Source organism: Felis catus, chromosome A2 (genome assembly GCF_018350175.1).
Source record: "Felis catus isolate Fca126 chromosome A2, F.catus_Fca126_mat1.0, whole genome shotgun sequence".
Taxonomy (NCBI): domain Eukaryota; kingdom Metazoa; phylum Chordata; class Mammalia; order Carnivora; family Felidae; genus Felis; species Felis catus.
Genome location: NC_058369.1, coordinates 145,107,833 through 145,131,279, shown reverse-complemented (window position 1 = coordinate 145,131,279; position 23,447 = coordinate 145,107,833). Strand labels below are relative to the sequence as shown.

General features: G+C 52.4%; 1 protein-coding gene across 11 annotated transcripts in view; it reads right to left on the bottom strand.

Moving 5' to 3' along the window:
- Positions 1-21,985, bottom strand: part of CCDC136 (coiled-coil domain containing 136) — a 29,773-nt gene extending 7,788 nt beyond the window's left edge. For 4 of the 11 annotated variants that reach the window (XM_023250541.2, XM_023250542.2, XM_023250543.2 and 1 more), the window contains exons 1-17: positions 21,857-21,985; positions 20,963-21,070; positions 18,868-19,122; positions 18,716-18,790; positions 14,120-14,443; positions 10,947-11,058; positions 10,214-10,382; positions 9,832-9,972; positions 9,324-9,482; positions 8,889-9,059; positions 8,092-8,277; positions 6,261-6,455; positions 5,555-5,782; positions 3,596-4,108; positions 3,037-3,258; positions 1,689-1,967; positions 684-983 (exon numbers count right to left, since the gene is read on the bottom strand). In XM_023250541.2, the coding sequence (XP_023106309.2) occupies positions 684-983; positions 1,689-1,967; positions 3,037-3,258; positions 3,596-4,108; positions 5,555-5,782; positions 6,261-6,455; positions 8,092-8,277; positions 8,889-9,059; positions 9,324-9,482; positions 9,832-9,972; positions 10,214-10,382; positions 10,947-11,058; positions 14,120-14,443; positions 18,716-18,790; positions 18,868-19,122; positions 20,963-21,070; positions 21,857-21,932 (3,513 nt within the window). In that variant the 5' untranslated portion in view covers positions 21,933-21,985. Of the gene's footprint in view, positions 1-683; positions 984-1,688; positions 1,968-3,036; positions 3,259-3,595; positions 4,109-5,554; positions 5,783-6,260; positions 6,456-8,091; positions 8,278-8,872; positions 9,060-9,323; positions 9,483-9,831; positions 9,973-10,213; positions 10,383-10,946; positions 11,059-14,119; positions 14,444-15,384; positions 15,537-18,715; positions 18,791-18,867; positions 19,123-20,962; positions 21,071-21,856 lie in introns of those variants that run through there. The other 7 variants (XM_045052720.1, XM_023250545.2, XM_045052718.1 and 4 more) reach the window with 6 other exon arrangements.
- Between the last annotated feature and the right edge of the window lie 1,462 nt (positions 21,986-23,447).

Genomic DNA, 23,447 nt, shown 5'->3' with positions numbered 1-23,447 from the left:
TACATTCCTGTACAGATGTACCAGTAGTTAAAACACAGAAACACTTTTGTACAATTGGTAAATCACCCAGGAGACTCCCATCCCAACCTCTCAAGATCTAGCAACTAATTTGGTTAGGGCTCTGGCTGCCCTTCCTCAGACTGGTCAACGCCCCTGTCGTACGGACTGAAATATTCTACTTCTGACCACCCCCAGCTCCCCACCTCATGCCCCTGTGATACACGGAGCCCGCAAGCAACACCAGCCTCCCCACATCCCTAACAGCAACAACAGAGGTCAACCTCATAGGGCACCCTGGGGAAGCAGGACAGAGCGACTTGCCCAGGCTGACAAACAGCCTTTAGATCTCACACCATCCGCGTTCTCAGCGCAGCGCTAGATGAAGGGTGAAGAACCCTCCTGATGTAAGGAACAAGCGCTACCACACAGATGAAAGGTCAGACTGCAGTGAGCCCACCCTGGTTTCCAAAAAAAGGGATCTTTGAGACCCAGGTCCACAGCAGATCGGTCTAAGCCTGCCATCTCCCACGGAGAGACCGTCTCCGCCACTCCCGGCTCATCTCCACTGTCCCTGAGCGCCACGCCTCAGGGCTTGCCGGCTTCTCCTCCTGCAGGAGTCCATCCTCGGGCACCTGAGCCTGACAGCCCACTTCCCACCTGATCCAGTCTTGGACTGCGGTTACCTTTTTGTTTTCAGAAAGCTTGAGGCGGCTGTTTTCCTCTGAAGCTTCAGGGCAAGCGTCGTCACTCTCATCTTTGTTGTCTTCTTCCTTGCCCCCCTGCTCTTGGGACTCTTCATAAGCCCCCTCTTTATCTTCCGTGGACTTCACCTCTGCAGGGTCTGATGCCTGAGAAGCTACTTCCTCCCAGGACTCCTGCTTCGTTTCCTCTTTGGTTTCCTTCTTTCCCTCCTCCATTTCCTCTTTTGTTAGATCATATAAATCCATGTGGTTGGCCTTGTAGTAGAGCACCACCTCCAGACTCTGCAGGGTGGAGGCAGGGCAGGATGGGGGCTGCGGTTACCTGTGAAGATGACTCCCTTCACGACAAAGCTGGACTATCTCAAGAGCACCCTGCTTCCCAGCATGTCACGGTGCGCGAGCAGCCCCACGTTCTGGTACCAGGTCTCTCCCTGCGCATAGTGTGGAGGGCAGTCACGCCCAGCCTCGGGCCCCACACAGCCGTCTGGCCACTGGCCATCGGCCATCTCAGACAGCTACCACAGCTACATTCTTGAGCTCTGTCCCTCAACTGCTACTTCCTACCCCCGCAGGGCAACGGTGACTCCTATTTTACCCAATCCTCTCTCACTTATTTCCAACTGCTCTGAATAAATTCCTCTCTCTTCATCCATTTGGTCCCTCTCTTGGGCACATAACCCAGGAAGAAAAGGGGCCCCAGAAGATTGGGCTGAGCTCGTTGGAGCAGTCGTCCAACCCAGGGGCGATGGGCCTTGGGGGCTGTGCCTCCAGGTCGAAGTGGTCTGTATTCCACTCCCCTTAAAAAATTTCACCGCCAAAGGGTGAAAGACCCAACTGCTACCAAGAGGGAACTACTCTTAACACGTCAGAGAGACCAGCAGCTTCTCTACAAATACCCCACCTGGTCGAAACGGTGGTGCAGATGATTTTTCTTCCCAAGGTCTCCCCTGCCTTTCTGCTTATCTGGGCACTAGGGTTATCACTCACCTTCTCGTCCTCACAGTTGTACTCAGAGCCGTCCAGGCTTGGTTTGGTCACCTTTTTATTTTTAACCCCGTTGGCATTTTTGTTCATATTCTTATTGCCGTTTTTCCCCTTGGTTTCTGTGGCGACAGAGGACCTCTCCTTGAGCTGGCGCAGCTCCTCCTGGCAGCACTGCAGCTGTCCCTCCAGCTGCTCCTGCACGGCCAGAAGCCGCCCCTGCTCGTCCATGCTGGCCTGATACTGCAGCTGCAGCTCCCGCAGCTTGGCCTGCAGCTCTTTGATCTGTTGGTGGTGGAGCGCCAGTCACCCCCAGCACCACCCCCTCGGCCAGCCTGGTATCTTCACAGGTGACCTCGGCCCCCATCCTGCCCCGACATTCCCCTGCTGAGGCCCTCGGGGAAGTAGGCGAGAGAGGGAACATCAACCTGCGGAAGGCGAGCCTCTAAAGCGGTTCCGCAAACAGTTTCTCTCTAACCTGAGGCCCCTGCTGATTTACCTCTAACATCTTCAAAAAAGGAGGATTTAAATTATGTTTTTACTGTGACCTCTCTGGGGAATAGCTAGAGGGCTACCCCTTCTGAACCCCACGACTTTATTACAGACACCTGCTTCATCCAAGCAAGTTCTCGAATAGGTACAACTGCCTGAGACACCGTGTTCTTGTCTACTCCAGAGAGTGTACCTGGGCTCCAGTGCCTCGCCCTGGAAACAGAGGCACATTCTAATCCTGCTCCCTAACCTCTGGTTTCGTCTTTCCCGACTTCTGGCATCACAGGCTCCTTGGTAGGTAGCGATACTAAGCAACCTAGGCCCACATGCTGATTGCTGTCTAGACTCTCCCACGCATATACAGTGAGCCCTGCTGGACTGTGGACTGCTCTAGGGCAGAAATGATGCCTTCTGTCCCATTCCTCATGGATGCAGGGCACCTTTCTTGGCATTATAAGAGATCCAAGAGGAGGCAAGGCTCTGCCCTTGAGGTGCTCACAGTCTAGTTGAAGACACAGGACCAATACACCCAAAAATAACTCAAGGTGAAAAAAAATACAACTCTATAGAAGTGCTCTGGGACACGGCAAAGGAGAAGAGTGGTAAAAGGAAAAAGAGAAAAGTTATCCTGAGAGTCCTGGTGAGTAAATCTCAGGACAGTGAGCACCTGGGGAATGTCCGCCAGTGACGCAGCAGACTGCCCGGCCTCCTGGGATTCAGCCCCTGCTCCGTTCCTGGGAGCGAGAGCAAGCAGTGAGCTCCTGGCCCTCTTTCCTCAGCCTCTCCAAAATGGCCAGGACCTAGGACCTCCTCTGGCTCTAGGGGCTCCTAGAAGAAACCTTGCCTCCCAGACAGCCGTTACCTCGTCCCTGTCATTTGAGGAGGCAACAGGCTTCTCGCGGCTTCCCAGGCACTCCTTGAATTCCTTTTCACAGGCATCCAGCTCTTCCTTCAGCTCCTTCTGCCGTTCCAGCAGCTTTTTCATTCGCTCTTGCAGCTGGTCGTGTTCCTCCTGGCTGAGCTGGTACATGGCCTGCACTCCCTGCAGCTTGATCAACACCTTGGCCACCATGTCCTCACAGCGCTGCGGAGGGTGGGGGAGTAACGTCTGCACCCTGAGAAGCACCTGCCCTCCGCCCGCTCTCTTTGCTAGGCCTTTTCGTGGGTACAGAATAATGGCCACAAGGATCTGAAACTGCCCTGGGGCGAATTCTGTACTTCTTCCCACGAAGCAGCAGCACTGTGATGGCAGCATCTCCATATCAGACACATGGAGCGCCTCATTCATTTCCAGTGAGTTACCCAGCTCACCTCCGACCCCGCTGCCCACCTCACTTCTTGCACCTTTCCCTGATGGACTTCTCTCTGAATAGGACAAGAGCCTTCTGTCCCTGTGAGACCTCTCATCTGGCTACTTTTACCTCTACATCTTCAGGCTCAGCAGGTTCATCCTCAATGCTGCTGACGTAACTCTTGTAACAGGGGTCAGAGCTACTGCTGCTACCGTAACTCTTCTTATAGGTGACGCTGCTGCTGCTGCTGCTGCTGCTGCTGTAATTCCTATCACAGGTCTTGTGGGTACCGCTGCTGCTGTCGTAGCTCTTGAGAAAGCTCTCATCACTGGCCTGGGTGCTACCGTAACTCTTGTGATAGCTCTCGCTGTCATCAACGCTGCTACCGTAGCTCTTACGATCGTGCTCGGTGCTGGCGGCCATGCCGCCGTAGGTCTTCTGGTAGGACTCAAGGCTCCTGTTTACGGAAGGGGACTGGACTCGGAGCAGCTGCATCTCTTCCAGGCAGAGCTGCAAGTCAGCCTGCAGCCTCTTCCGCTCCTCGAGGAGCCTGCCCTGCTCCTGCTGCAGTAGCTCCTGCTCGGTCTGAGTGCTCTCGTACAGCCCCTGCAGAGCCTGTATCTGGGCGAAGATCATCTTGGACTGCCAGGAGTGGGCGGGGGGAGACATTGTCATTACTCCAGACACTGCCACGCTTCTAGCTGCGCCCCTCCTGGGGCAGACATCTGACAGCACACTTCAGAGGCCCGCACACCCACACTCCAGTCACCACAGCCTAGGTCTTCAACAGCCCCCAGCTACTGGCACGTGTCGGTTTCTTGCTCACTGGGGGGGAATCCCCCCAGGGCGGCTACTCTGTGATCTCTGGGCTCCTGTTTCTGCTGGTTTCTAAACTCTGGTTTAGAAACTCTCCTGGCAGCAGGGCTGAGTGGGTAGCAGGAACACTCTGGCTCCCTCCCCTCCCCTCTTCTCAGTCAGGATATACCCATTATCCTGATCTTGGGGCTCAGTCCCCTCCCCTGCCCCCAAGTCTAAAATCAGCCCTGGCCTTGAATTGAGCCTACAAAGAATTCCTCCCTCAGCAGATGGGGACCTGGAATTAAGGTCTCACTACAAGGCCCTGTACCTCCTGCCCCAATTCTGAATCTGGCCTCTGGGCATGTTTCCCAGGCCCTCTGGGCCTGGCTTCTTGGCTGCTGATGCCCAGGATGAGATCTGATCAGTTAAGGAAATATTTTATACCTGGTTCCTGGTCTCTGTGTTACCCAGGCTGAAATCTGATGCCCCCTGAATCTGACCAAATCTCAGCTTGGACTTCTGCAATTCCCTTGTTCTCCCTATCGAGGCTAATATTTGAATGAACAGATCTAGCCTAGATTGAAACTGTCCCCCTGCTCTTCCTTGCCCACCCTGAGACCTCAGACCAAATGCATCCCATAATCCTGAACAGACTTATGTGGAACTCTCCACCAGCATGACCTCAGGGGCGTGACCCCTTCCTGGTGCTTGAGATGCATGGATTCTTTGGTCCAACCCCCCTCGACGTGGCTCTTATTGCTACCAAAGTTTTCGTGAAGACAGTGTGGTCGGTAGCAAGAATGCCACATGTTAGGAATTCTTCCCTTGGGAATGAATGGCCCCAGATCTGTCTCATGCAGAATACCAACATAGGTTTTGGTCACTGAAAAGTGGCACTGGTCAATTACCAGTCGGCTTATAAAAAAAGGATGACATGCTTAGAGTCAGTCTCAAAGAATCCAGACAAATACTAAGCTGATATGATAAATCTGGAAAATGGTATGTTGGAGGGGCCGCATCAAATTATCAGACGCTTAGATTCCCAGGTCACCTGGTTCTCAGTGTTGACAGCGCTTCGATTAGGCACGTATCTGATTGAGGTCCTCAGGCCGTAGCTAAAGCCACATCTTAATGAGCCCGTGGGTGGTCATGGCTGAAGAAGGACAGAGCCTCAGTCTCATTCTTACTTCTGGCCAGACAGGCCTTCCTAACTCTGACCCTTCCACGGAACCCTCTTCCCTACCATGCTATCGTCCCCAGAACTGTCCCCCTGCCTCTTGTTCTGGTTACCTTGTTAGGACCACACTTGGAGGACTTAGACAATTTGGAATCATCGGGATTCTTGAAGACTTCCTGGAAACGAGCCTCTTTGAAAAGATGTAGCTCTTCGTGCAGGTCTGACTGTTCTCTGAGCACACATTCTTGATTCTGTACCAGTTTTTTCTGCTCTTCCTGCATGCCTTGGTAGAGCAGCTGTAGTTCACACAGGTCTTGTAACTTTGTAAGCAGCTCCTGACTCTGTGAGGTGGTGGGAAGGAAGCGGGCAGGAACTGTGGAGGCCACCTGGGAAGACCCGTGCCTCCTTCCTGCTGGGGACCCCTCCCTTGGGAGTCTCCGAGTGGTCTCTTAACGGCCATCTGGGACGGGGTCAGGGTGGGGGAGTGGCTTTTCTATGGAGACCTGCTGGCTGACTAGTCACGATCTCACAAGTCTGCAGGTATTCTGCAGTTTACAGAGCGCACTCGGAGTAAGTTTTCTCCAGATGGACTAAAACTCTAAATAGAAAGCTGGACAGGTTTCAGGGCACAACGCGTATTTTAAGCTTTAAAACCCTAATCGGCTAGAGTGAACTTTCTGGCTCGAAGAGATCGGTGACCAAGTAAGGAGTGGCTGATTCAGGTCCCCACCCTGTTCTTTTTCCCAAGTACAGTCGCACCTGGGAAGCTTCTCAAAGCAGCCTCTCCATAGTCAGCAGCCGTCCCCTGGCTGGGGTTACCTTACGGAAGAGACCAGCTCTGGGGAACGGGAGCGGGAGCCTGTGCAGCTCTTCTTGCAGCCGGCCCTGCTCCTCCTGCATCCTCCTCTGATCCTCCAGGAGCTCGCACTGCTCCATCTGCAGCTGCCCCAACTCCTTCTGGCTGGCCTTGTACTGTTCCTGCAATTCTGTCAGTCTGGATAGCACTGTGTCACACTGTGGGTGGGGCGGGTGCGGACGGTGGTTACTCGGACGTATTTCTCGGCACTGTGCCTAGCAGAGCCCTTCCGTGCTCTCCTGCCTCTTGTGGCTCGCCAGGGGCTCCCTCCCCACGCGGTCCCCTTGGACTGACCGTCCCAAGCCACGTGGCACCCATACGGGTTTAGACACCGAACGGGAAGCCCCAGCGGGCCGCTCAGAAGCGTTTGGCTGTGCTGTAAATTCTGTCTCCCGGTCCCCGAGAGTCCTGTGAGGGGAGGGTTATCGCCGCCCCTCCCTTCCCATTTCCCCACCTTCCTTTCCTTTGGCCCTTCCCTTCGGTGCACACTGTTCTCCCGCCCTGCTGGGAGTTCTAGTTCCCGTCACTGTCACTATCCCCGGTTGGTTTTATACCTAATTATACTTCTTACCAATAAAAACTTCACCCTATCTGTCCCCATTCTGTTTTCATAATCAGCTTTTCAAATCTTTAGAAAAATACGAGCGACTGCTGAATTTGGGTTGAGAAGACTAAATTATCCCATGATTCCAAAAACCCAAACCTTCTAATACCACACTCATCTCCTTGCTGTGTCAGGACAAGAGGAAAAGCTGCCTCTGTGTCAGCGTGCTCCTCCCTCCCCACAGTCTCTTCTACTAGGAGAGGAGGGGATGAGCGAGTCGTGGACAAGCTGGGCCTCTAGACCGAGTAGGAATGGAAGAAGGAAAGGTGAGCCTGGGCGCAGAAAGGCAGGCAGACTGTTGGAGTGGCCCACACAGCCTCCCCATTCTGTGTCTTCTGAGGCCTTTCTCTGGGGACACGGCCTGCTGCTGGCAGAGGAAAGAGCCACCGAGTCATCGGGCACAAGGTGACCTGCTCCACCAGCTTTGGAGAATCTTGTGCCTTTTCTCCATCACGTTTTAACACCTTCCATTTCCTATCAGTGATCAGGAGCTGAAAGTGCTCAACACAGGGTAACTGAGAATGACCCGCATTTTACACACTATGGAAAAAGAAAAAATGAGTAAAGAAGGCCTTATTTATCACTACCACGATTTATTACTAAAGGAGGTGAGAAAAGAGCAGTATTCTGTTCAATTTGAAGAGAGTAAAACTCAAGCTTAGAGAACTTCACTATTCTGAAGTCACAGCATAAACCCTGGGAGAACCTAGGTCCTTCTAATACCCAATCAGCACTCGGGGCACAAGACCGTGTCATCTGACAAGAACATCTGCCATCTGCCTGAGAAAACTGGACCTTCCCTTTCTAGGTCCGGTGATAAAAGTTGTGTGTAGGGGCTTTTGTGCATGTTCTTCTCCACAAATGATAAGATAATATATCACTACAGTTTGAAGAACAAGGTATAAATGTCTACACACATGGAATCAAGTGCAAAACCTTCAGGTGTTCAGACCGGATCCAGCTATACTGCTCCTACTAAGCTGTGGCTTGGACTCAAAGTCAAGATCAAGGCAAACTGTTTACAAGTTACCAGCATGAGACTCTGCCTCTGCTTCCCGCCTTGCATGCTCAGCCGTGACTGGACCGGGAGCTCAGCAAGCCCCTTGGCTGGGTGACTTCACTTCTGCTCTTACGCCTCCTTTCTCCAGAGGAAGTACCCAGGAGAGCTCACCTCTCTTAATCACAATTACCTTATTAGCACACTTCCCCTTGTCCTCTGGGATGGGCTTGGTGGTCTTGAGCTCCTTCAGCTCCTGCTGGCAGAGCAGGAGGTCCTGCTCGAGCTGATCGTACATGTGCTTCTGCCGCTCCAGCTCCTCCTTGCTGGACTGGTACAGCCGCTTCATCTCCTGAAGCTGGGTGTGCATCTCTGCGTTCTGGGGTAGGGGAGGCAGGCCCCGCCATCATCCCAGAAGCCCCCGCAGCTGCACTCTCTCCTCTCAGACAGGGACGAAGGGATCCTACCCGGTCCCTTCCAGTCCCAATTTCATCCCAATGGGTGCTACCCAAGACGGACCAGACCCTAATGGGCTCCACACAGAGACCTTCTAGGGCTTCCTTTTGGGGCAGGTGGGGAAAGAAAGAGGGCTTCCTTTTAATAGGCTGATTTTCTGATTTAAAAACAAAGGAAGCTGGGGCACCTGGCTGGCTTAGTCGGTTAAACGTCCGACCCTTGATTTAGGCTCAGGTCATGAGCTCACAGGTCTCTCATCTTTCCTTCTCTCTCTGCCCCTCCCCCAGTCGCGCGCGTGCGCGCTCTCTCTCTCTCTCAAAATAAATAAACTTTAAAAGAAAAAAAAAAGGAAGCTGAAAGCACCATGACCTTCTGAGATTACCTTTCTACTAAGCACCTCTTCCCCCCCCCCCCCCACAACCCCGCCAATGGCTGTACCACAGAACTCCTACCATGCCCCCTCCTCCTCGGTAGTATCGCTCTCACAGAAGACTCCACCTGGCTACATTCTCCCTCACCTGGAGTTTCTTTTACCTTCTCACTGCTCTCCTGGAAGGAGGCCACGACGTCCTTGAGGCGCTGCACCTCCGCCTCATGGTACCGCAGGTCCCCACACAGCTGTCGCTGTACGTCCAGCAGCTTATCCTTCTCGCACGTGATGTGCTGGTACTGGAGCTGCAGCTTCTGTAGCCGGCACATTAACTCCTGCGGGGGAGGGGGCTTTGGGCAGCACCTCTGGGATCCTCCACCCGCTCGTTCTGCCAGAGTCCCTCTAGGCGCGGACGGTCTAAGCCCCGACTTGTCCCCGCCCCCTGCTGTCCTCTCATCTAGCGCAGTACTCGAGGGCGGCCGCAGGGTCACCGGGCGCTGCCCAGGTGGCAGCGGCACTTACCGTGACTCTCTGCTCTGGTCCACCTGCCCCAAAACCTCTTAGCACCTAAGTCGCCCCTCACCTCCTTTTGTTGTTACCTTCTCACTCGGGCTTTCTACGGCTGTGGATTTCATGACTTTGAGCTGCCGGAGCTCAGTCTGAAGCTGTAGCTGTGCCTTCAAGAGCTCGTTCTGCTCGTCCTGGCTCGCATCATACTTTTGCTGAAGGGCACAGAGTCTGGTCTTCAGCTCCTCGTTCTGTGGGGGGAGGATGTGGGTCGCACAGTTACTCTCAAGAAACAGCAGACCCCTCTACAGACCAGTTTGGTTCCTTTCCAGACGCAGACACCTTGACGAGCTCCCACGGGTCTATGGTTTGGTTTCTTCTCTGAGGCAGACACTCAGCGATGACTGCCATTTCTGTAATGCGATGCCAACGCTACGTGACTTCTCCAACCGGTCTCCAGCAGACCGTACCCTTGATCGCAGGGCAAGAGGCAGCAGAGCACAGCCGTGCTCTGCGTTCATCCTTCCCTGATGCAGCAACTCCACGTAGGCCCTTCTGCCCTCCCCAAATGCCCTCCCCAAATGCCCCAGCCGTGTTTACCTGGGCGGCGTTGTGGGAAGTCTGAAACCGAAGCACCTCATTCTGTGCACACTTGAGCTCCCTCTGCAGCCGCTTCTGCTCCTCCTCACTGGTCCGGCGATGATGCTGTAGTTCTTGCAACTCACAACACAATTCCTTACACTGGGCAGGACATGGAACGGAAGGGCTGATTGAGTATAGGTTCCACAGGCACTTTAAGAAGAGGCTTACAAGAATATGGCATTCTTTTACTGAAATATTTACACCAGGCAAGCCAGCGAGACGCCAGAGCGCCACCGCCTGCCATAGCACATGCCTCCTTTGTCAGCCCTATGCCTAAGGAGAGGTCTCTGCCACACGCCAGGAGAGGGTAAAAGAGGCAGGAAGGCGCCTGTCCCCCTACCTTGTTCTGCATGTCATGCATCTGCTCTTCAGCTCCCAGAAGCTGTTGTCGCAACAACTGGGTTTCAGGGTCAGGTTCTAGAAAATCCATTTCTGAAGTCTGAGACTCTGCTGACGTCGTATTCTTTACCATTTGGGACTCCAGCCACTTTTCTGTTGCTCTTCGTGTCCTGTAATCCAGAACCCCAGAGCCATGTTTGGGAAAGTGTTCTGTCGGGCATCGCCTGCCGGGTGTGCTCGGTCCTGATGTCTTTATTTTAGGCAAAAGATGGTAAGAGCCTTCTCTTGTGATTTATCTCCCAAATGAACGTGCTGAGCAGGTGAAGAAAAAGTCCTAGCACCTCAATCAAGGCATGTTTGGCTCTGGGAGACCTAAGAGTTCTAGTCCAGTTGGGCTCAAGGCCGGGCCTCGTGTCAGGCCAGCTCCAATCTGGAGGCCCTACACCATTAGACGCAGACCACAAAGGAATCACTTCTGATCTACTCCACGGAGAGCAAACCAGACCCCAATTCCCAGCATGAAAGAAAACTCAATTTTAGGACTTGAGTGCTGAGATAGCTGGATCCCCATGCCTGCTTCTAGGCAGCATCCATACCCTTTGGACACCATGGAAAGGACCAGCTCTCTAGGAGCAGAGGGACATTCATTAGCCTGGCATCTGCCTTCACCGACTCTATGCAGGCAAAAGCCCAAAGCAGGGTCCTACGGAGCCCCAGCAGCCTGCTGGCTGTACCTCTCACTCTCCAGATCAGCGAGCTGCCCCGTGAGGCTGCTGTTGCTCTCCTGCAGGGCCCGGTACTCCTCGTTCAGGAAGCGGTAGCGTTCCCGCAGTTGCTGCAACTCTTCTGCGGAAGACAAATGGAGAGATGTGAGATCCGAGGGGGAAAGCGCAGATGATCAGCCCCCAATTTTCCTGCCTCGAAATCTGACAGCTTCTCTTTTTCTAAAGACAGAAGAGACACCACATGCAGCGGCTTAGAAGACAGGGCCCTGAAAATTCCACATTGCTTTGTGTCTTTGCAGGTAGCTGCCCTTCTTTGCACCTTCCCAGATCTGCCCTGTGTGTCCATCTTCAAAACCCCAACCAAGGTAGTCTTGACATTTCAGGAGCTCATGAAGATTTTTTTTTTTTAATGTTTATTTATTTTTGAGACAGAGAGAGACAGAGCATGAACGGGGGAGGGTCAGAGAGAGAGGGAGACTCAGAATTGGAAGCAGGCTCTAGGCTCTGAGCTGTCAGCACAGAGCCCGACGCGGGGCTCGAACTCACGGACCGTGAGATCATGACCTGAGCCAAAGTCAGACGCTTAACCAACTGAGCCACCCAGCCGCCCCAACTCATGAAGGTTTTAATTGAGTTTCTGGATCACTGGATTTCAAGTTTCCATCAAACTGTTTATGATTACCTTCCTATTACTCTTTTCGTACAAAAGCTGAGGGACGTGAACTGCCAGATGTCACACTGCCAGTCCTGGCCTTTCAGAGACAGCCCAGGCATCTTGAACATTCTTTTACTTACTTCACCACCACACTAAATACACTGGACCGCATGCAATCAAGAATTCTTTCTAATGATCTTTTATCTGCTGACAAAAGAGCCCATCCCAACCAGACCCACATATCTTCCTCAATCATCAGCAGAGATCTGGTTGAAATGTCGCAGAACACGTCCTTAAGTACCAGGAACCAATACTTTCTAAAGTTACAATTATACAAACACCTCTGTTTTGTTTTTTCCTGATTTAAGAATTATTTCTCTTATGGGCCGCCTGGGTGGCTTAGTTGGTTGAGTATCCAGCTTTTGGTTTTGGCCCAGGTATGATCTCATGGTTCGTGAGTTCGAGCCCTGCATCGGGCTCCGCACCGACAGTGTGAAGCCTGCTTGGGATTCTCTCTCTGACCCTCCCATGCTTGCTCTCTCTCTTTCTCTCAAAATAAACTTAAAAAAAAATTTCTTTTGGGGGTACGCCTGGGTGGCTCAGTCGGTTAAGCGTCTGACTTAGGCTCAGGTCATGATCTCATGGTTTGTGAGTTCAAGTCCTGCATTGGGCTCTGTGCTGACAGCTCAACGCTTGGAGCCTGCTTTGGATTTTGTGTCTCCCTCTCTCTCTGCTCCTCCCCCACTCACGCTTGGACTCTCTCTCTCTCTCTCTCTCTCTCAAAAAAAGACATTAAAAAAAAGTTAAATTTTTTTAATTCAAAAAATTAAAAAAAAAAAAAAAGAATTACTTCTCTTAGAATACCAACTCCCCCGATATTTAAAGAATATTAACTTGCTCTATTAGAACACAGGCCTATCTTACCTATGTAAGATTCAACACCTTGAAATTCACTTCTAATGTCCCCTCTTCGTTCCAATCAAAACTCCTTAGAATACTGCAGATTACCACAGAAGGAAGGAAACTAATCTTTAATACAAGGCAACCACGTGCTAGGCATTAGACTTGATGGTTTCAGCCTCAGATTCAGTTACTGTATGAGTACTTCAACATACAAGGCATTTCATTTAATCCCAAAAATAGCACTATAAGGTTTTCTTTCTCTTTTTTTAAAGTTTTTTTTTGAGAGTGTGCACGTGCGCATGAAAACACACACACACACACACACACACACACACACACACACGTACGTGGGGGAGGGGCAGCGAGAGGGAGAGAGAGAATCCCAGTCAGGCTCTACACCGTGCAGAGCCCAATGCGGGGCTTGAACTCACAAACTGAGACCACGACCTCAGTTGAAGTTGGACGCCTAGCCAACTGAGCCGCCCAGGCACCCCTAAATAAACTTTTAATTTTACAATAGCTTTAGATTTACAGAAAAATTGCAAAGATAGTGCGAAATTCCCTGGGAGAGTTCTCACCTCATTTCCCCTAACGTTAACATCTTACCGCAGTACATGTGTCACAACTAAGGCATCAACAGATTTCTCTCCATTTGTTCTAAGGTCCTTTCCCTGTGCCAGGATCCCCTATGGCTGTGAAGTTTTATTACCCAACATTTTTACAGACACAGAAACTAGGGTTCAGAGAGGTAATAACCAAGCCAAGTTCATCCTGCTAATTAGCAGAACCGAGATTCTGAATTCAGCTCTGTTTAACTTTGACCCAAGCTTTCCCACTGTGCTGGCCGCCCTCTCCTGGCACCATCAGTCCAAAGGCTCTTCTGAGAAGCTTGTTACAGCTGGGAAAATTTGCAGTTCTTTGATTCCTTGCTGATTGCCTCTGCTTGACCTGGCCTAATACAGGGCCTCCCATTATACCCAGATCATAAATCTAGCCTCAGAATAAAGGCAAACTCTCTGATGTCATGAATCCTAGCAACTAGCTGGGAGACTCATTGTCTGAAAGCAGAGCTCTAAGCTTTTTAGTACCTCATGTATTACTGGAAATAACCTCTTTTCCTCTCCAGCTGTCTTGTGCTCTGATTTGTTGTCCCCTAAAGCTTCTACATTGGACAGGGCTAAAGGAGCCTAAAATTAGCAACCTAGGACCTGGGAGCAGGACTGGAGGCCCCCCATAAAACAGTCCAGGCAATCATCATGATGCCAGAGCAGCAAGAAGTTTCCCAAGATGACAGGCCCCTCATCCTCCCATCCTGGAACTGGAAACTTTCTCAGGAAGGGCCTTCCCACAGTCAAATCAACAAACGTCCAACGTCTCTCTGAAGAAGAATTCTCAGGGTACATCTCCATAGTGCTATTTCTTATACCACCACTGACTGGTTGTGTGACATCTGGGTCAGTTTTTCTCCCTTATAGTTCTCCCTTTCTCCCTTAAATTCAACCTGGAGGTTTTTTCTAGAGGTTCCCAATTCATGATGTAAGACTACCTTCCACCATCTTCTTGCATATAACTCTCTCTGCTTGACTTTACTGACAGACCAGGAAGAGGGTCTGGCCTCTCATACCTTGCATCTCAGAGAAATCTGAGACACTTAAACTATTGGATGGTTCAGAGCTCTTCATTTCCATTTCTGCACGGAGGGAGGTGATCTCCATTTCATACTCTCCCCGAATGCGCTCCATGTCATCGAGTTCATTCTGCATCCGGCAGAGATCCTCCTGCAGGGATGCTATGTCACTCTCGTGTTCAGTCGCGGAATCCTCTGCTGCTTGCCGCAGATTCCGGATCTCAGCCTGGGCTATGTGCAACTCCTGTTCTATTTCCTTAAGTTCACTTTCTTTCTCACGCTCTAACAGGGAAATCTCCTCTCGTAGAGACCGCAGCTCACCTGCAAAGTCCAAAGGTTGGGATGGTCAAGAGGAGAAGTAAACTCATCTATCATGTTCTAGAGGCAGAAAGTTAAAAGGCAGACTTATTTATTATCTGGAAACTACTTTCAACCTACTCTCTAGCACATTAGAGAAGTATAGCTTCATCTGATATGGAATAAAGGGAATACCTAAGAAGAGTGAATGTAGTAAGTAAGGTGCAGTAGAAAGGGAGATTTTGAGGCCTGGCACCAAAGCAACACCTTAAGCTACTGCAAACAAAAAGTATTAGGTGCGTCTACTTGAAGACCAAAACTAACTGACAGTATTTTACTGATGCACCTCGTCTTTCCAAAAATTCCCTGTCTAAAAAAATGTACACAGACTATTCTCATCTATTCAGTCTGGAACCTTAGACATTACAGAGCCTCCGAGCTCGCATGAACTGCCTGTGGGAAGTACTGGCCCCCAAATAATGTACAGAGTTCACAGCTGAAATTAAAATGCAGGCTCATCACATGATAACCAAATATGGCTATGACCTTCACTTCCCACTACATCCTTGATGTTAGGGTTCAAATTTCCCTTAGGTTCCCCTCTGGGGTCTGGTCCTAAAACAAACAAACAAACAAACAAACAAACAAACAAACAAACAAACAAACACCGCTTTCTCAGATTCACTGGAGAATGGAGAAAGGTCTCCCTCAGCCACGAAAGCTCGCAATTTGGAGCATAAAGGGACAGGGCCTGTCCACCGTGTAGGGCCAGGGTTTGCAGGCCCGAGGGGGAGGAGCTTATTCAAAAGCTGGGCGGGGCGGACCCTGGCTGGGAGTTGGAAGGGCCAAACCCGATTTCCAATTTCCGGAGAGGTAGTGCCCGTTGCCAGGGGGCGTGGGACCTTCAGGGCGAAGCCGAGAGCCTGGGAACCGGGCTGCGGGGCAAAAAGTGGGTTCCTACTCACTGGTTATGGCCTCCATCTTGTCGGCTCCCCCCGCAAGAGGTCTCTCTGGGGGGGCCTCCCGCCGCCGGCCGGTCCCGGCCCCCGCGGGGCTGTGGCGGCCAGAACGGCCTCTCGATACCAGCTACCTCTGAGGCCGCGCGTGCCCCCTCTTGGCGGAAACGGGCAGCGCGCGTGCGCAAGGACGGCCTTTATTTCCTGCCGCGGGGGGGGGGGGGGGGGGGAGGGGGGAGGGGGGAGGGGGGAGGGGGGAGGGGGGAGGGGGGGCGGGGAGTTGAGCGTCTTCTTCAGACCCGTACCCCTAGCTTGCTGGCGCGTGATCCATTGCCCAGTTGGCAACACCCTAATGAGTGAGGAGTCGCTACAGAACTCGTTTCCCCAAGTAGTTGCCTACCTGCATCTCTTCTGAGTTCCCTATTTGCAAGGAAGTATGTCCCTTCTCCAAGCAAAGGCCTTTTTCTGCTCTACTGGATCGTTTCCTTCATGATGCAAACATAATCTAGTGTAGTGGGTCCTATCTCAAACAAACAAACCAAACTCTCCCTTGACTTCATTTCCTCTTCCCTTATTTCTCTGCTTCCCTTCAGAGCATGACCACTGTAACTATGCACACTCTCCAGTCTCTACTTCACCTCCCTTTTCCTCTTTAATCCCAATCCAATCAGGCTCAGTCCTCACTGAAATATCTCAGAGCCCTCCATCTTGCCAAATCCAACAGCCATCTTATTTGATTTAGCAACTTTTGACACAGTTAATTATTATCTCTTTGAAGCACTTTCTGCTCTTGATGTCCAGGACATGAAACGCTTCTGTAGTTCCTCCTACCTCAGTCATTTTTGTTCATATCTCCTCTACTGGACCTTTAAATACTGGACTATCCCTGGGACTGGGCCTTTTCCTCTTCTTTCTAGATCTCTCCATATGACGTCATAGTGATGTCTCAGGGACTCAAATGCCATATATATGCTAATGACTCCCAAATTTATATCTCCAGCCTTGATTTCCCTCCTGGTTCTAGATTCATATATCCAAGTGCCTTCTTAACATATTTATTTAGATATCAATAGCCATTTCAAACTCAACACACAAAAACATGTCTTAAATGTTTCCCCTAGCCCTCAAACTTGTTCTTTGCCAAGTCTTCCCCACCCCAGTAAATGATAGCACTGTCCAACCAGTTTCTTAAGGCAAAGTCATCTTTTGTGTCTCTCCGATTCCCAACCCCATCCCCATGCCCTACCCCTTTCAATTCATCAGAAGTCCTGAGGGCTCCACCTTCAATATAAGACTCTGCCATGTCTTTTTACTATATAGTACTTAGAATGAAAGCCAAACCTCTCAGATGGACTCCAAGGCCCTTTGTAATCTGGCCTCAGCCTCCCTCTCAGAACTGTCTCTTACCAGGGTCCTGCACATGCAGTCTGCTTCAGCCATAGTGACTTTTGTTCTGTCCTTCAAACACGTGAAGCTCATTCCTACCCTTGAGCTTTTGCAGTTGCTATTCCTTCTGCCTGGTATGCTCTTCCCTCAGATCTTTCTCATTATTTGGGTCATAGCTCAAATGTCATCTTCTCAAAGAGGCCTTTTCTAACTGCCCTATCAAAAATCAATCCCCCAGGGTGCCTGGGTAGCTCAGTTGATTGAGCACCCTACTCTTCTCAGGTCATGATCCCTGGGTCATGTGATTGAGCGCCTCGTCGGGCTCCACATTGATCAGGTAGCTTAAGATTCTCTCTCTCTCTCCCTCTGCCCCTCTCGCCTGCTTGCATTCTCTCTTTCTTTCTCTCTCAAATAAAAAATAATAAAGTAAAATAGTAATAAATAATAATAATAATAATAATAATAATAATAAATAATAAATAATAAATATAAAGTAAAATAGAATAAATTCCCAACTCACCCCATCTCTCTATATCATATTGTTTTTAACTTTTTTGTTTGTTTGTTTTTATTTATTTTGAGAGAAAGAGAGAGAGAGAGAGAGAGAGAGAGAGAGCAATCGGAGGAAGGGCAGAGAGATGGAGAGAGAATCCCAAGCAGGCTCTATGCCACCAGCATGGAGCCCGATGGGGGGCTCGAACCGAGGCAAACCATGAGACCATGACCTGAGCAGAAATCAAGAGAGTTGGACACAACTGACTGAGCCACCCAGCTGCCCCTCTATATCATATTGTTATATTATCTTCCTAGCATTTATTGCTACCTGAACTTATATTATTTATTTTCTGCTTCTCCCCCATTAGAATGCACTCTTCATTAGGGCAGGGATCTGGTCTGTCTTGTCCATAGCTTGCCCTCCAAGTATATAGGCACTCAATAAATGAATGATAAACAGATAAAATAGCCTCATTTTACTGATAAGGAACTGAGTCTCAGAAAGATAAATGTGATTTGCCAAAGATCCCAAAGCTTGTTACATGGCAGAACTGGACCCAAGAATCTAGGTTTTCTGAGACCAACGTTCACATGCTTTTCCCCGTGCAACACATCTCCTGCCATTTCTCTCCTTTACCTTCTCCCCATTCATTGTCCACTTCCCTGCATCTACCTTGGCTTGTACCTTTCCCTTCTCTTTTCCTCCCCTTCCTCCACCTTTGCTTGCTGCTCTTCAGGCCTGCTTTCCGGCCTTCCTTTTTTCTCCATTTATATTTTTCTTTTGGTTTGATTTCAGTTCTCCCTGGAGAGTCCCTGCTGTTTTCTAGGGCAGCTCCCCTAAACCTTCTGGAAGCCCACAGAAGTAACAAAAGCTCCTTCTTTATTTGGTGGTGCAGTGGAATGTGGGACACCTGCCTTGCTGCTTCCCAGAGACAAAGCGATGTGGGCGTTAGAAGAAAGGGATTTAGGGCCCCAAGCTCTGGTCCTGGGAAGCAAGAGAAACCTTCTCATCTGCTTCCCTTAAAAGATGCAGCGTCCCTTCCAGTCACTTCTCATTGGCTCACCGCGCTTCCCATGGTGTCCCTGGAGGGACAGGGAAAAGCAGTCTGGTTTGGAATTCAGCCCTGATTACCTACCCCCAGACCTGGAGAGCAAAGAAAAAGGGATACAGGTGTGATGAGAGGAGTCTGGAGGAGAGAAAGGGGAGAGTGTTAGCCAGAGAGAGAAGATGTGAAGTGGGAGGGCAAGAAAGGGCCGAGAAGGGCAGAAGAGCCAGGCAGAGATGCAAAGAACATCAATTAGATAAAGAAAAGAATGGAGAGAGAGAAGGAGGAAAAGGTGAGCATAGTAAGGGGAAATGAGGAAGAAGTGCTGAATTAGTTTATATTTGTCTGCTATGCTTCAGCCAACCGCTCAGGTGGATGGCCGCCTCCCCTCCAGTCCAAGTGCTGGGAATTACCTTGGAGCTGCTGGATCTGCTTGGTGAACACCTCTGCCTGCTGGGCACTGGCCAGCCGTTCATCCTCCAGGAGCCCTGCAGGGAGAGGGGGAGCAGACGTGATCCTGGGATCCAGCGAGCCCAGGCCCTCTGGCCCCATCCCGGACACTCACCCTGCAGCTCCAAGGAGTCATCCTCGTGCTGCCCTGCCAGTTCCCGGGTCTCCTCCAGCTCTGCCACCAGCTGTAGCACCTGAGCCCTCAGCTCCTCCAGCTCCGTCTCTGTGAGGCTCAGTCCCCGGTGCTTGCTGGCAGACAAGGAGCCCACACTGCCGCCTTTCTGCGCCTGCTCTTCCTCTTCTTCCACCCCTTCTTCCTCCTCTTCCTCTTCCTCTTCCTCCTCATAGAGAGCTGGGAGCAACACTTCCCCTAGGAGAGAAACCCATCCCACCAGGGGGTCAGAGTCAGCTTCCTTTCCAGAGTCTTTTGAAGGCTCTCAAGCTCATTGTCCCAGGGCAGCGATGGTATCATAGTGCCACCTGCTGTCCCCCAAGGAGCTCCTGGGCTCGACCTGCACTCCTGATGAGTCCTCAGGTGCAAGGGTCAAATTTGGAGGTAGCTCATCTCCCTCCCAGGCCCTTTCGGGACCAGTATCGTACCAGGTGGCCTCCTATTACTGTCTTTGGGCAAACTGAGCAGCTGGGTGCTGGCAGCCATGTGAGCTTGTACAAGGACACCTGCTTCTTCCAGACCTGGTGGTCTCTGTGGGACAAGTACTCAAGAAAGGATTCAGGGCGCCTGGGTGGCTCAGGGGGTTAAGCATCCAGCCCTTGGTTTTGGCTCAGGTCATGACCTCACAACTCGTGAGTTCGAGCTCCGTACTGGGCTCTGTGCTGACAGCACGGAACCTGCTTAGGATTCTCTGCCTCCCTCTCTCTCTGCCCCTCCTCCCCACCCCCCCCCACCCCCGCCGCCTCTCAAAAATAAATAAATAAACATTTTAAAAAAGAAGAAGAAAAGATTCAGACACTGGGTGTGTCTTTAGGCCACATGGGGCAAGAGTTACAGTTTGGGGGGTTTGTCCGGTTAAAAACGTATCCAGGTGGCTTGGGAGAAATTAGCCTTTCCATAGTAAGAAAGTGTTGCTCTCAGTAGGCAGAGAAAGAAAACATCTGGATGAAATTATTCTAAATGTTTTACTGGACAAACCCCGGGGCCCCTTCAAACGTATCCTATCATAAAGCCTTTTTGAAAGTTTCCGCAAGGTCCACCTTCCTTATCTCTGCTGAGTGTCAGGAGGCCTCCCCGCTCCCCAGGTGCTGTAAGTGCCCTCCTCCCCTGCTGACCATAGGGCAGTTTTCAGGGGAAGTCTGAGGTTGGACTTGTGTGGAAAAGAAAGGCTGCCATTTTAATGAGCCAAGAAACTGGGGTGTACTGGTCCACAGCCTCTGGTTGGCGAGTACCCCCTCTTTTGCTGCAATGCAGTTCCTTGAAATAGCAAAATTTTGTCTGGATTCTGATTATTTGCTTTGTTTTAAAATTCTGAATCCCTGGCCTTACTTACAACAGCAGCCTAAGGTTTATCTGGAACCCTTTGCATCATCTGTCACCTTTAGGGGAGCAGGGTTGCCCACACAGTGTGCGTAGGGGCCTGGGGACACTTCACAGGAAGTCCTGGAAAATGGAACAGCATCCTTCCAGGGGCCTGGAACTGCCAAGTCACATGGGTGCAGTGGTGATATGTGAGTGTTGGGAGGTTGGCCTTCTCACCTGCCCCCTTCCAGGCAATTCTTTCAGGCGGTAAGGGATGCTAGAGAACCAAAGCCACAGGCTGACATTCAAAGTGAGTGGTGATGGCACCAGAAAGACAATGCTGACTTCACAGGCTCACTTCCTTGCTTTTCAAAAATAGGAGACAGCTTGGGATCTGGGTCGGGTGGCAGTGAGAACAAACCCCCTGCTGAAAGGCTACTTCAAAGCTGCCCAACGAGGCCTCTTTCTCTGTCTGGCAGCTCCCCCATCCCCCACCCCCGGGAGGAAACAACCTGGTTAGCCGGTGATTAGGGCCCCAAAGGGAATGCACCCAGAGCCTCCCCTCAAAGCCTGACCCCAGGAGGGGTCAAACTCAGCCCTGAAGGCTAGAGGGGGCTCAGGTGAGCAGGAGGAAGGGCTCTGTCCTGGCTCAGAGTTCTGGGGGCCAGATGGGGGAAGGAGGAGGGAAGGGAAATTGGCTGAGGCGAGAGAAAGAACGCTTTTTGGGAAAACTCACCCTCCATAGCTTGCATCCCCCGCCGCTCCAGGGACCCCCAGCGTTGGCCTTTCTTCCTCTCACAACCCTCAGACACCTCATAGGAGCCTAAAGTGGTCACTGTGGGTCCTGTAAGCAGGGAGAGAGGAGGTACTGTGGGAATGTAGGGGGGGGGGCTGGGACTGGGGTGCAGGGCAGAGAGATGGGGACGTGCCTTCCAGCCCTCTGGAGCCCTGGAGTTCTTAATCCCGGTGGAAGTGTTTGGCTCACTTGGCCTAGGCTGCGACTCCCCTCCCTCAGCCACCCCTCGAGCTGGGCCTACGGGGACCCCGCCCTGCGCTGCCCAACCCCCCCAGCACCCCCTTTCCAGGCTCCTCTCCCTGCACAGACAGAAAGGGTGTGTGCCTCTTTAGCCAAGAGGGGACAGGGAGGAGACCGGCAAGGATGGAAGAGAGGGCAGGAACCTGGGAAAAAGAGGCTGAAATGGTGAGGTGGTGCGGGGAAGGGGAGGGAGGGGCTGCGGGGTGGGGGGTGGGGGCGTGTGGCAAGGGGATCTGGGCCGGAGCCGCTCCCCTCCCCTCCATTCTCAGTGGACCTCGTCCACCCCACCCTCGCCCTGCGCTCAGACGCCTTTGGGGCGGAGTGGGTGCAGGGTCTGGGGCCCCCAGGGCTGGGCAGTTGGGGTGGAGAGGGTTCAGGGCGAGGGACGACCAGGGAGGATGAGGCCGGTGTGGGGAAGACCCGCCCGGAAAGATGGAGATCGGGCCCGGGTGGGGGGCAGGATGGAGGGAGGAAGACAGGAGGGAAAGGTGGGAGCAGCGGAGGGAGGGGGGGAGGACGAGGGGGTCTGGAGGGAGGAGAGATGGAGAAGAGGAAGGAGTGGCGGTGGAGAGGTGAGGGAGGGGCGGCTCTGACCTGGGCCGGGGCAGCTCCAGCCCGCGGCGCCCGCGGCGCCCGCGGCGCCCGCACCGGCCCCGGCGCCCGCCTCCATGGCCGCTCGCGCCGCCGCCGCTCGCGCCGCCGCCGCCCGGAGCAGACGCCGCAGCCGTGAGGCCGGGCGCCCGGAGCCGGTGCGCAGGGGGAGGGAGGGAGGGCCGAGGGGGCGGGGCCTGGCCCGGCCACCTGACACCGCCCCCGCCCGGAAGCCCTCCCCCCACCCCGCTCCCAGACCTGGTGGAGGCGAGCGAGCGAGCGGGCGCGGCGAGGGCAAGGGAGCTCGTCCCCAGACAAACCTCAGGGCCCGCGTGGAGAAGTGGGGGAGCGGACGGGAGCTATTCGGAGCTGGAGGTTGCCCTAGGAGTGGCCACGAGATCCCCTGGTTCTGGCGAAGGGTCCTGCCCGGAGTCGGCTGCGCGCGGGGACCCCTCGGGGCCAGGTGTCAGAGCCCCGTCCCGCGCAGTGATGGGGGAGGAAAGGGACAAAGCGGGACGGATCCTCCGGTCCTGTTTCCTCCAAACGCGCGGAAACTCACACGCCCACCAAACGGATCCGGCGTCCCCCACTTCTGCAGTCAGTCCCGGTTCCCGCGCGGTGGCCTCCTGCGTCCCAGGGCTGCGTGAGGGCTGGAGGAGGGAAGCCAAGGCGGAGAAATACGGACTGAGGGGCCCTGATCTCCTTCTTTGCTTCCCCCGCGCCCGCAACAAGCCTAGAACCGAGACCCTTTCAGGAGGGCGGCTCCTGACCCCACGCAGCCCTCGCTGCCTGAAGACCTCTTCTCTCCACCACTGTGCCTTCCCACCTGGCCCCACACCCTGTGCGCTGTGAGCCTGAACCACTACCTACCCTGCCCCTGTAGCCTGTTCAGAGTGAGCACTGCTGATTTTCGCTCTCGTACATGGCAGATGTGGAAACCCAGCCTATTTCGCTTATTCAATCATTCATTCAAGGAACTCCTACCGGGCGCCGGATCTTGAGTTGTTCTCATGTCTCTACAGGTCTCAGCCAGGAAAGAAGTGGGTACACTTGGGAACCAGGCAGTCCCAGCACACCCAGAAAAGTGTTAGATTTCTGAGCCAGGGACACACACCAATCCCTTTTCTTGCATGTGCACTCGGCAGGTTATGGGCATACGTTGTCTGTGTTCACCCCCACAGGCTTCCAGTTTCACAAGCCCTCCACATTCCTCAGGAAAGAAGCCCTTCTTTGCTTGGACACCCCCCACTTATTCTTCAACCCTCAGTCGGGAGTCACCTCTAGGTGGCCTTCCCTGATGCCCACCCCTGGACCAGGAGAGGCCCTTGCTGGGCTCTACCCTGGCCTCCTTCCCTCTAGGGCAGCGCCTGTCAATTTGAGGTCTCAATTGACTCTTGTGTCTGCCCAGCTTCTGGAAGATTGGGAGGTATCTTAGTCATTTTTGTATCTCTAGCATCTCCATTGACACCTGACACAATAAATGAGAGAGGTAAATCTCTAACTACACAGTTAATACGTTGTCTTATGTAATAGATGATTTCACACTTAGGGAGTTAAATGTTGCCTATTAACTGTAATGTTGCCCTATAAGTCT